The sequence below is a fragment of the Neovison vison genome, chromosome 5 (genome assembly GCF_020171115.1).
Source record: "Neovison vison isolate M4711 chromosome 5, ASM_NN_V1, whole genome shotgun sequence".
NCBI lineage: Eukaryota > Metazoa > Chordata > Mammalia > Carnivora > Mustelidae > Neogale > Neogale vison.
Window position 1 is genome coordinate 58,667,027 of NC_058095.1, and position 12,743 is coordinate 58,679,769.

General features: G+C 46.0%; 1 protein-coding gene across 1 annotated transcript in view; it reads right to left on the minus strand.

Annotated features, from left to right (window-relative positions):
- The window catches only part of MYH13 (myosin heavy chain 13), a 48,762-nt gene extending 42,501 nt beyond the window's left edge, over window positions 1-6,261 (minus strand). The window contains exons 1-6 of the mRNA XM_044250257.1: window positions 6,058-6,261; window positions 4,059-4,202; window positions 3,816-3,972; window positions 1,535-1,562; window positions 1,336-1,447; window positions 63-155 (exon numbers count right to left, since the gene is read on the minus strand). Coding sequence (XP_044106192.1) covers window positions 63-155; window positions 1,336-1,447; window positions 1,535-1,562; window positions 3,816-3,972; window positions 4,059-4,202; window positions 6,058-6,261 — 738 coding nt within the window. The remainder of the gene's footprint in view (window positions 1-62; window positions 156-1,335; window positions 1,448-1,534; window positions 1,563-3,815; window positions 3,973-4,058; window positions 4,203-6,057) is intronic.
- Window positions 6,262-12,743: the final 6,482 nt, after the last annotated feature.

Here is a 12,743-nt window from a genome sequence, read left to right on the forward strand (position 1 = left end):
TTTGAGGAGAGGATTTGGTTCTTGGAGGGGGGGGTGGTAGTTAAAATTGGACTGGTTCTTACAAATCTTGAGGAGTTGTCATTCCTCACAGTCTTGGCGTTTCCAAAGGCCTCAAGTAGGGGGTTGGCCTGGATGATTTGATCTTCCAGAGTTCCCTAATAATAAACAAGAAAAAGCAAAAGGAGGACTTTGGAGTGTCCTCTGAAGGAGCCCATGGTGACTCGAAAGTGTGGATGCTCTAGGCAGGGCCCAGGGAGAGACGCTAACCAGCCCAGCCTGGTGGCCAGTGTGGATGGGTGAAGGCACCCATGGGCTCGTGCCCACCATCCAAGGAGGCTTCAGAGTCCCATCCCAGAGAAGGTCTCAGCACAGCATCAACGTGACTCTATCCATCCCAGATTCCAGGTTTCCTCTTGATTTTTCAGACCTCCTTTCCTCTCTGATAATGCTTTATTATAAATCATGGATTTTTAGAATACATACCTCTATTAGAGTACGGATCATGACCCATCTAATATAGACATTTGGATTCAGAAGTATATATAGAATTGAACAAAGACAGTCACTCAAGGGATTGTACAATAGGAATTGTGGTTCTCAAAACAATTTTTTAAGTCGCAAGAAATATGTCATGAGAATTTTTGCTCAGAAGTTGGCTTACAGGGATGCCTGGGTGGCTGGGTCAGTGAAGCCTCTGCCTTCAGCTGGGGTCATGATCCCAAGGTCCTGGGATTGAGCCCCGTGTGGGCTCCCTGCTCAGCAAGGAAGTCTGCTTCTCCCTCTCCCTCTGCCCCCGACTCATGCTTGCCCTTTCTCTCTCTCTAGTGCTCTCTCTCTCAAATAAATAAATAAAATCTTAAAAAAAAGAAGTCTGCTTAGAGAAAGCAGAATTTTTACTCCCAGCCCCACCCTACGTCCCGCCCCTCAACTGCTTATCCTTCTGCCCCCAGAGCTGTTTTCAAATTTCTGTCCTGCTCTGTGGTTCCCAAAGTGAACAGTGGAAACATGATAGAAATACAAAGTAGCAGGACTGTGCATGGGACTTAGGAATTTCAATAAAAAAATCAACCTGCCCCACCCCACCCCTGCACACCTTGCCCAAAGCATCCCTTCTTCAGGGGAAGCTGCTCACAGTCCCGGGCTATTGAAGATGGAGCCGGTGCTACCACCTATGTCCACGAGGTGGCACCACCTCCACCAAGCCCCTCAAGCCCTCTTGCGACAGACCCTGTCCCCAGCATTCTGCTGAGCACTGAGCCCTACATACACTTGGTGCTCACCCCATCTTTACTTGTCCTTACTCCAGCAAAACTCCAGATTCAGGGAGCTCCTCACCTGCATCTTGCCTGGCTGCTGCTCCTTCTTCTTGTCCCCAGTGACCGCAATTGTTGCAAAGTACTGGATGACACGCTTGGTGTTCACGGTCTTGCCCGCCCCGGATTCTCCGCTGTGGAGTTAAAAGCAAGTACGATAGAAGAGTGGAAGGGACGGCTCTGGCTTCCAAGTCATGGTGGTGCGAACTCAGGTTACTCACGTAATGAGGATGGACTGATTGTCTCGATCTGGAAAGGCAGAGGGGAGAAAACAAAATAAAGAAACCGCAAACACACGGAACAAAAACAGGGCAGCATTCGGGGTGAGTGGACTATATGGTGATGCTGTGACTAGCCGTGTAAGGACTTGGGTGTAACTAATCTTCCTTGAGACAGTTTGTGTAGATTTCCGAACGTGGGATGTGTAGCCTGGACCGCTTGGCAAGTGAACAGAGAATCCCACAGCGGGAAAGTGATTCAGGTCCATAAATCTTTAACAGCTTGCCAGGAATTTCTCATCTCCTTTTTTTTTTTTTAAGAGTTTATTTATTTATTTGACAGACAGAGATCACAAGTAGGCAGAGAGGCAGGCAGAGAGAGAGGGAAGCAGGCTCCCTGCTGAGCAGAGAGCCTGATGCGGGACTCGATCCCAGGACCCTGAGATCATGACCTGAGCCGAAGGCAGCAGCTCAACCCATTGAGCCACCCAGGCGCCCTCATCTCCTTTTTTAACGTGGAGAGCAAGTCTCAGACTTAGGGCTCGTGGGAAGGGGCAGCTTCTAATTAGAATCTAAGGGCACTGACCGGTTGTCACTGGGTTTTTCTTTTTATTTTGACTCTATACTTGTGGAAGGTGATCATGGTTTTCCACTTACAAGCACTTGTGAGTTGAGTTGTATGCCCTCTACCCAAATTCATTTGTTGAAGTCCTTACCCCTAGGACCTGAGAATACGACCTTATTTGGAAACTGTGTCACTGTAATTGTTGTTGTTAGTGAAGATGAAGTCATATTGGGGGCACCTGGGTGGCTCAGTCTGTTAAGCCTCTGCCTTTGCTCAAGTCATGATCCCGGGATCCTGGGATCGAGTCCTGCATCGGGCTCCCTGCTTAGTGGGGAGCCTGCTTCTTCTTCTTCCCCCTGCTCGGGCACTCTCTTTTGCTCACTCTCTCTCTCAAAAATAAATAAATAAAATCTTAAAAAAAAAAAAAAGATGAATTCATACTGGAGTGGGGGGCGAATCTATAAGATCCGTGTCCTTATCAAATGGACGGATTTGGAGAAAGGTGCACACAGGGAGAATACACCTACAGGGGATTGTGTAAGTGGGGTGACGCTTCTACAAAGGAACCCCGAAGACGGCCAGCAAACAGCCAAGAAACTTCGAGAGAGGCAGTGAACAGATTCCGCCCTCGGGAGGAGAGGATGCCACCGACACCTCAACTTTGGGCTTTCCGCCTCAGACTTGGAGACAATAGTTTCTGGTGTGTAAGCCACCCGTTTTGTGGTACTCTGTCAGGCCAGCCCTAGGAAACTCCTGCAAACTCCTACTGACGTAGCTTCAGCCGATTCGAAGACCTATTCTTAGGTGGGCAGGAATGGCTAGGCTTGAGTGTGCGAGAGGGAGGGCTGAGGTTTGGGCAACTGGAGGTTTAGTGGAGGACTCTAAGCGTCTACATATCTCACAGGCTTGCTTCTGCTTCTTGAGTCTGCACCAGACCAAGTCAGGTGAAAGGGGGACAGAGGAAAGCGACTCAAAACATAGTGACATGGCAGTATTACCACGTGTCTCTTTTCTGTGCCATTCTGGGAATTTAGGGAAGAGAAAGAGGAGCCCGAGACTGGGAAAGAAGACAGTGTCGGAACATTGCTATGCCCAGTTCTCCAATTTTGCACCCTAGTGGCTAGTAATCTAGTCTCTCTTCTTCTAGGGATGCTCATGTGGGCAGGGGCGGGGTGGGGGGAGTTCTTTGGGTGTGGGGGCAGGACATCTCCCTGCGTTCTGCATTCCCCTGAATAAGCAGGTGCACAGCATAGCTCCATTGGGGAACACTGCCCTATGCACTGTGGCTTTTTTTTTTTTAAGATTTTATTTATTTATTTGACACAGAGAGAGAGAGATCACAAATAGGCAGAGAGGCAGGCAGAGGGGAAGGGGAAAGCAGGCTCCCCGCTGAGCAGAGAGCCCGATGCAGAGCTCGATTCTAGGACCCTGAGATCATGACCTGAGCCGAAGGCAGAGGCTTAACCCACTGAGCCACCCAGGTGCCCCTGCACTGTGTTTCTAATGGGAGACATGCATCTCTGGCTTCTTTTCATTATGAAATCACTGGAGTCTCCTGAGGTCACCTTGACCATTGCCCCATTCACAGGATCAAGGCCTCTGAAGGGTTTGCATAATTAGCTAAGAACCAGTCTAGCTAAAGGCCTTGCATAACTAACTAAAAAAAACTGTTGTTGTTGTTGTTGTTGTTTTTAAATAGGTATTGAAGAAATCGCTCACCGGTCAGCATGAACTGGTAGGCGTTGTCGGAGATGGAGAAGATGTGGGGCGGGGCCTCCTGGCGCTTCTTGCCTCGGTAGGCGGCCACCACCTCAGGGTTGTACACCGGCAGCCACTTGTAGGGGTTCACGGTGACGCAGAAGAGGCCCGAGTAGGTCTGAGAAAACCAGAAAATGCGACATGTGGATCCTGTCTTTACCCAGAGGGATAGACGGAACAGGGAGAGGCCGAAGGGACGCTCACGTAGATCATCCAGGCTGCGTAACGCTCTTTGAGGTTGTACAGCACGGCAGGCTCGTGCAGGTGGGTCATCATGGCCATGTCCTCGATCTTGTCAAATTTGGGAGGGTTCATGGGGAAGACTTGGTCACTGTTGAGAGTGAGTGTCTGGGGATTGAGAGGAAAAGCACACGATGGAGAGGAAAGCCAATGCTCTCAGCCCGGATCGACTTGGTGTGGTGGAAGGAGGGAGAGATCGTGGAGTAATCACCCCCCTCCCCACCGCCGCCATGACCATGAATAGCTTCATGGGTCATTTCCATTCCCAGAGATGATCCACACATAACTGTCCTTGATTAACCCAATTCTGGTCAAAGTGTATAGCCAGTTCAGGTCTGATGTCCCAACCTTCCTCCCCCCGACCCCCCCCCCCAGTCAGCATGTCATTGTGTGCGCCAAGAACGAGTTACAAGTGTGCACAGCAACAGAGCCCTTCAGCCCTCAGGGTCCAGGTGGGACTCAGGATGGCCAAGACCGAAGCAGATTGCCTCTCTTTATTCCCATTTGCTTTGAAAGTTTCAACAAGACAAAGGTTGGAAACTTGGAAAGGAATACTCCAATGTATTCTGTGCATTTCCACTTAAATACTTCTGCTCATTGGAATACTCCAATGTATTCTGTGCATTTCCACTTAAATACTTAAATACTTCAGGTTCCTTTGTCTGCACTATCTTCACCGAAGTTATGTTTAGAAACCCTCAAAGTTCAGCTCAAGTCACGTCACTTCCAGGACCTGTTGTCTGTCTCCCCGTCTTTTCAACAGTTCCATAATTCCTCACATCTCTGCTCTAAGACTTACAACATTTGAACTTGCAGCATGGCCCATGGCTGAACAATATTTCTGAGACTATTACTTAATTTCCCTCCTCTGGGTTCACCCCCTCCTGACTCCCCATTCAAGCATACAGCTGGGTCTGCATTCCATTACTCAGGAGAGGTAGAAAAATAGGGTAGCAATGAGAAAGAGCCTATAAGGTTTTCTGGCTACAGTTTTCCCAAAGCCCAAGACCTTAGAAAAGCTTTGAGGGTTTTAGCGAAAAGACAAAAGGAGAGGGATTTATTTGGGACATGCCAAATCCCTTGAGGAAAGGAGATTTTTTTTTGCTCCACTGTCCTCACTAGAGACACCCAAAGTAGCACAGGGAAGATGGAAAAGTCTGTGCATCCGGAAGCTTCAAAGACAGGGCCTTGTTTCTTAGCAGATCATTCAGAGTTGGGGTGGGGGATGGTGGTGGCAGTGGTTTGATCCTCAGTGTGGTACTGTGTGAGGTCCTGAAAATGAGACACAACCATGGGACGGGATCCCAAGAAGGACTGAAGAAAATTTATTTCCCTCCCAGTGAGAAGAGGCTGACATTAGAGGTTAAGTTCTTTAAACAAACAAGCAATAAAAGAAATATCTGCTTCATATGCCTGAGTTTGTGAACTGAGAGTCATACCTTCCAGGCATATCTTGATTCCTACACTAGACAGTAAAATGTGGGAGGGCAGGGGCTGAGATTTGCTCGCACTGCAAAGGGATGGACGCTAGACGTGGTGGGTGTCCAGCAAATGTTGAATTGAATGGTGCGTGGTGATTCTTGACATTAAGCTAGCCATCAGTTTCAGCGCTTGATCTGGAAGTCACTTTGCAGCCTAAAGAGGGATATTTGCAGGGCCCACCCAGCAGCGATCAGCACCAACCTCTCCCTTAAAGGGTCCAAACTCTGCTGCCCTCAACTTGCCCTTTCTCCAAAGCAGACACCACAAAAACTGCCAAAGCCCATGTCCTGGAAAAGTGAAAAAAGTGGAGTGAACGTGTTTGGGATATGAGCTTTCACGGGTGAATTTGCTATGGAATAGTTAAGTGTACGTTAAGTTCTATGTTCAGATTCCTATGGACCTGCACGCGATTTCTAATATCCTAGTCCAAAGGCAAAGGAGGATACCCAATTGATCGAGGACATGTGAGATGTATACTTACCCTGTCATCCAGGGTCTTGACCGTGACTTTGTCATTCTCCCTGCTCTGGATCATACCTTTCACGTACATTTCCTTATCATCCACGGCAAAGCAGGCTTTTTTAGAATCAAACGGGCGGTTTTGTGCCTCGATTCTCTCCTTCTCTGGCTTCCGCAGGTATGGAGCTGCTTCTCCAAAAATGGCCATTTCTGCATCAGAGCTCATGACTGCAGGGGGTTCTGGGAAGACCCCAGGGATGGCTGAGTCTGGAGCTTGCAAAGATTCCTGAATGGGAAGGGCACCACCCTGTTATTTCCATGCAGACAGGGGGCCCAATCAAAAGTTCCTGGGATTCATTTAGCTCCTGGGGAACCCAGAACCAGGTCTGGGGACTTAGATAGGGCAAGTGGGAGTGAGCTAAAGGAGAGACCATACTCTCAGAAAAACATTTGAGGGGTTATTTTTACTCCTGATTGCTAATTTGGGGTAGCTCTCTCTTAGTTCAGTCCCGCACATGGAAGGAAGACTGAACCAACAAGAATGAGCCTAATAAAGGTGAGTCCAGTGAAGAGGGATTTGGGAAATACTGCCTTAATTACACATCATGTTTAAGACCCATGATTTCAGTGTCATTCCCCAAATCTTAAGGGCATCTGAAAAGAATTATTGGAATGTTGATAATTCCTAGTAGAAATCTCAGATGGCCTAATGTCACTCTCTCTCCAAATCACCCCCCTTTTCTTGGGCCCTTCTCTGGTTTCCCCTGCTTAGAAGCCAGAAAGATCTGGCTTTAAAGCTGCAGTGCTGAACTTGGTCAAACTCCTTAGTTTCTCTGGGCCCCTGTGTATTTCCACTCAAAATGAAGTAGCAAGTCGAGCTCATTTCTAAGGCCCCTGTATATGGTGTGGTTCTCAGATTCCTTTTCTGCTTCTGCATCTGATTGTCCAGCGCGCTCTGGATTCTGACCCCTGGACCCCTCCACTTCTTCTCCCCACTTTGCTTCTCTTCCCTTGTCCTCCCCTTTCTCTTCCCCTTCCCACTTGCTCTCCTGTAACTGATTATAGAGTGAAGTCACACACACGTATCCCCATAGCTCTCTTAAGAAAAGTGCCCATTTTTTTTGGTGCCTTTTTACGTTCCCCATTAAAAGTCAGAGAATTGAACATTTTATCGCTCTCCCTTGAAGAAAAGGTCCTTTTCTTCACGACTCCCCACATCCCCCATTATGAAATCGCCCTCCATTTGGTAACTTGTTTTGTTATTCCTTCCCGCTGCTGTGGGGTTTTACTCTTACAGAAAGAGAAGCATCTGCTTCCCTCTGGACATTATTCGGCTCAGTTACATCTTACTTGTACTTTGGCCACTGGTTCTGCTGAACTGTGATGTTTAGAGTTTTATGGGAGATTGGAAGTCAGTAGGGCTCCCAGAAAGAGGGCCCCTGGCCTGCAGGCATTATGCTGGTTCAGACTTTATTTGTTCCTGACTAGTGAATCCAGACAAATTTGTGCAGGGGTGCCTGGGTGGCTCAGTTGGTTAAGCGTCTGCCTTTGGCTCAGGTCGTGATACCAGGGTCTCACGGGAGGAGACCTTGGTGCGTAGCCTGCTTCTCCCTCCCACTTGTGCTCTCTCTCGCCCTCTCTCTCTCTCAAATAAATAAATAAAATATATTAAAAAAAAGAATTTATGCACATAGCTTTGCCATTTCCTTACAGTGGTCCCCAGGGTTGTTGTGGCTTAAGGGAGCTTTCCAATAGCGGTGTTTCTCCAATCTTGTGTTCTCAGAACCTCTTCACACTCTCAAAAATAGTTGAGAACCCAGCAAGCTTTGGTTTATGTTGGTCACACCTACTGATATTTATCATATTACAAATTACATGTTAAAATACCTAACATTTTTATGAAAATGACTATATTTTGCAAAATGAAAATAAATTAGTAGGAAGAATGCATTGTTACTCATTTTTATGACTTTCTTCTTTATTTTTTAAAATAGATTTTATCTATTTATTTGAGAGAGAGAGAGAGTGAGAGAGAGCATGAGTGGGGGCTGGGGTGGGGGCAGGGAGAAGTGGGCTCTTCATGGAGCAGGGATCCCAACATGGGGCTCGATCCCAGGACCCCAGTATCATGACCTGATCTGAAGGTGGACACTTAAATGACTGAACCACCCAGGCGTCCCTTTAGAACTTTCTTTAATACCTACTGAATAAAAGACAGCTGGATGTTCATGTCTGCTTCTGCATTCAGTCTGTTACCAAAAGGCTTTTTAAATTTTTTTTTGGTTAAAGTAAATACAGACAATTTGCCCTTATATAATTATATAATTTGGAAGTAAGTTATATATAGTTATATAATAAGGAAGTAATTTGGAGGAGGAAAAAGTATTTTCACGTCTTTTCCTTTTCTTAAACATTTGTGTATATGTGTGTATATGTGTGTGTGTGTGTGTGTGTGTGTATTTATTTATTTAAGATATTATTTATTTATTTGTCAGATAGCACAAGCTGGGGGAGCAGCAGGCAGAGAGAGAGGGAGAAACAGGTTCCCTACTGAGCAGGGAGCCCAGATTTGGGGCTCCATCCCAGGACCCCGAGATCATGACCTGAGCTGAAGGCAGATGGTTAACCAACGGACCCACCCAGGCGCCCCTCAGTAAAAATTTTTAAATACAATGAAACTTTTTTCAGGGCCAGTGGATAGCAATGACAATGACTCTAAGTCTGGTTTGGTGCCATGCCTTCATTTGTCATAAGGCACCGTAAGTTTTATCTGCCTTTGCTTTTGCATCATCAGGTTAACACAGTGAGAAAAGGCAAATGGCGTTTAGGTCTTATGATGAAAATTGTTTGGTTCTCATGTTCCTTCTGCAAAGTTCGTAGGGATCTCCAAAGATCCATGGGCCCCTCTTGAGAATGGTTGGATTATGAGGGAAACTTGTCGGGTTGCCGGTATCTGACCGTACATGAGTCAGCCTAACTTAGCATGAAGCATGGAACCCAAAACGCTGGAAAATGGTCCGCATTCAAATCATCTGCAACAGAATCTCTGGGGCTGGGACTGGGGAACCCGAATTTTCCCCAAGGGCCTCAAAACCAGTAAGGTGTGGGAATCACTAGCTTAAGGCATTATTTTGCTTCCCCAAAGCCATGGCATTGTCCCCATTGCTCATATACAACATGACTTTAGGCAACTAGTTCTTAATTTTAATAATGATGTGCTCATTAAATCTATGATTTTGTCAAAATCTAATTGTTGTCAATTGTAAGAGATACTATTTTGAGTTTCAGAAACAAAGGAAAAAAGGCATCTGATGACAGTTCTCCTTTCATTGATTACAAGATGCTCTTCAAGTTCAGAGATAAGATTTTGTGAAAAATGCGAAGTAAATGAAAATTGATCGGGTAGGGTAATGTGTGTTGTATCCGTTCAGGCTGGTGGTGTAAGGCAGTGTTTCTCACATGTCAGTGGGCCTACGAGTCCCACTGGGCGTCTTGCTGAAATGCGTGTTGTGATTCAGCAGGTCTGGGATGGGGCTGAAATTCTGAATACCTCAGTGGATGGTCCACATTTTCATAGCAAGCCTACAGAGTGGGGTGACTTTCAAAAACAAATCTAAGGAGGGGCTCCTGGGTGGCTCAGTCGGTTAAGCGGCAGACTCCTGATCTCAGCTTCGGACTTGATCTCAGGGTCCTAAGTTCAAGCCCTGCGTCAGGCTCCACGCTGGGCGGGGAGCCTACTCCGAAAAGAAAAAAAAAAAAAAAACATAAAAATGAATCTAAGGGGAAAAAGGAATCAGTGTAAATGAAAATATCAATTGACGGGACTGGTATTAAATGGGTGCCACAAAACGTGTGATGTAGCATAAGAACAAAGCCTGAAGTCGGGGGGAATCCATAATGGCTCATGGTCATCTCCGAGAAATAAGACCTCTGTCTTGTGGGTTTCAAGTCACGACCAGTTTGGGGGTGCAGACTTCTCCTTTTGGCCACTACTCTCACCAGGACTCAGAACCCAGTGTCTCCTAATGTGACGACCTAGATGAGGCACGAGTCCTGTCTGCAATATTCCCGTAGAGGCGTTATCCCGCCTACTTGAAGACCTTCAAGGACAGACAGCTCTTTTCTTTTAGGGCAGTTTTCACAGGCTGAAGATTCTTCTTGCATTAATCTAAAATCTGGCTTCCTGTGACCTCAGGATAATCGATCCTCATTCTGGCTCACCGTAACAGCAGAAGGAGTTCAAACCTACTTTCTGTGAGTCCGCCCTACACCCACATGTTGGCTGCTCCGTGTTTTCCTTCACTCTATCTTCTCCATGGGACACAACTTTATCCTCTCCATGCGACAGAGCCCCAGCTTTATCTTCATCTGCCTCTTCCGTGACATGCTTCTGAATCTCCTTTACTTTCATGGTGACCCCACTCCTGTTAATCTCCCGAAGTGTGACATCCAAACCACATGTCGCCCTCCGGCAGCCTGTGCCCTCACCTCTCTTGACCTAGGTGTAATGCCTGAGGTGGTGACTGCCTTTTGGCAATGCCATCACCCTGCTGACTCACCGCTCACTGTCAAGCCAAACCCCTCAATCGTCAGTTTGCGTGCGGTTGCTAAGTCCAATCTTCTCACCGTATTTTCGCACCTGTGCTCTGGGACCCAACGATGAAACCGTCCATTCCTGGCTGGTAAGCTAAGCCTTGTTAGGTCTGATCCAACTCTCCAGGCATGATACACGGTGCCCCGGGACTCTGCCCTCCCAAAGTCCCCTAATTAGGTCCTTCTCTGTTCCCAAAGCTCGACCTGCTTATATAACTGCAGAGCTGTGTCCCTTCAACCACCAACTTTGTTTGTTTCTTTTGGGGGCTCCTCATTGAGACAGCTGTCCCAGGCCACTTAATCTCCATTTGCCACCTGAGTGCTCCCCCTTCCTCTGTCTGCTGCCCTGGATTTTCATCCCTCCCCTGGGAATTTCCCAGCCACAGTATCTTGTCAGGAATCGTCGGGTCATGACTCAATCATACTTTGCTTTCCTGGGTCCTGATTCGTCTAGAATGGTCTCTAATAAACACAAAATTTGCATGACGAAAGGCAAGGAATGAGTTTTTTATTATGACCCTGAGTATAGGTTTGAATTGATCTCTCGATTCTCCCAGTGTTATTTGTGGGTAAAGGCACAGGTGGGTGGATTTAGGGTTATAGATGTGGCTCAAGGAGTAGCAAAGTTAGCCCGTGGATGAAAACCAAGTCACGACAGTATAAACATTAGGTTCTGAGCCAACTAACTATAGTGACCTGGAGCCTGCATGTCAACAGTCTACCTTGTATTTTGCTCCTCTTGGTATAATAAGCAAATTTGGGGAACGATTCTTCTTTTGGTAGAACCTCCATATTTTGAAATTTGCCTTTTGGAATACTTAAGTAATTGCTTCAATTTCCTCCATTTTCAGTTTCTTATGAATGCAGGAAGAATGAACATCCATAAAACAGTGTTCACTAATTTTAATTATTGCATTCTCTGTCTCGTTGAAATTTATTCTTACCTTCTTGGTTTCCGAAGTGACGTCCTTCAGGGACAAGGTGTCTTCTCGGGGGTTAGTTCAGAAACCAAAAGGAAACAAAAACAAAGACCAGATGAATGACAAGGAATTTAAATAAATACAGAAATTGTGTTTGCTCCAAGTTCTGCTTTTAAATAGGTACAAAGTAGATGTAGCGTGGAATTATATTTGCCATTTCCCCCCTTTGCTTAAATGATGACTCCTTAAGTAATTGGTTAATTATAACATATGATTAACACTTTTTTTTTAAAGTATGTTCTGTGTGTGCAAAGTACCACATCAGCTCCCTAAGGAGGTACAGAGAGGGGAAAAAGACAGTTTCTACCCTACATGAATGCAAAATTTAGTAAGGGCTAAGAGAAATGCTCAAATTAATCTTCGAAAGATGAAGAGTAACACCAATTCTCTAAGAGCCTAAATGAAATGTTATGGGGACTTAGAGGATGCTTCCGGCTGAGAGTAGGGGACTGTGAGTGGTCAGGAAAAAAAGAAAGGAAGGAGGGGGAATGATTCAAATTGTAACTCGGATGCTCAGAGCCATAGCTGAATTCTTTTGGCAGTAAGAGAAAGTGGTGAATTATAGGAAAGGCTCCTTTAAAGGATCTAGGAAGGGCATCCTTTAAATATTCTCAATTCTCCTAGAGAAGATGAAGGTACGTAGGGCAGCTGAAAATTCATCGAGGACTAAAATATCTCTGATTGCCAGAGTTTATAATCTACGTGATGATATCCAGGAGCTGTGAGAGTCAGAAACATTTCAACATCAAATTTAATTTAAAGAGACTCCCTGCTTATTACCCAGTACTTTGGTAGTAGAAGTAGGGGAGCATATAATGAAATGCCATTTGGGCAGGAAGAGACATTTCAACATTTGGCTTACTATTTTGGTTGCCCCTTCCTTCTTTCTCTTATGAGTCTCTGCTCATCTCCAGCTAGCCCCTAAAAGTCTTCCCAAATTTTTCAAGAAAGAACGAATTGGTTACGTATTATATCCTGAATCCTTAGTCCCAAAGAAGTAAGACTTGGACCCAGAATCTCAGTTTCTTAATACCGGCTCTCCTAAGAAGCTCTTGTAATTTCTTTGTACTTTGGTTTCTTTTGTAAAATGGGACAGACGGACCAGAAAAACCTCCAAGATTCCTTTCAGCCCTGT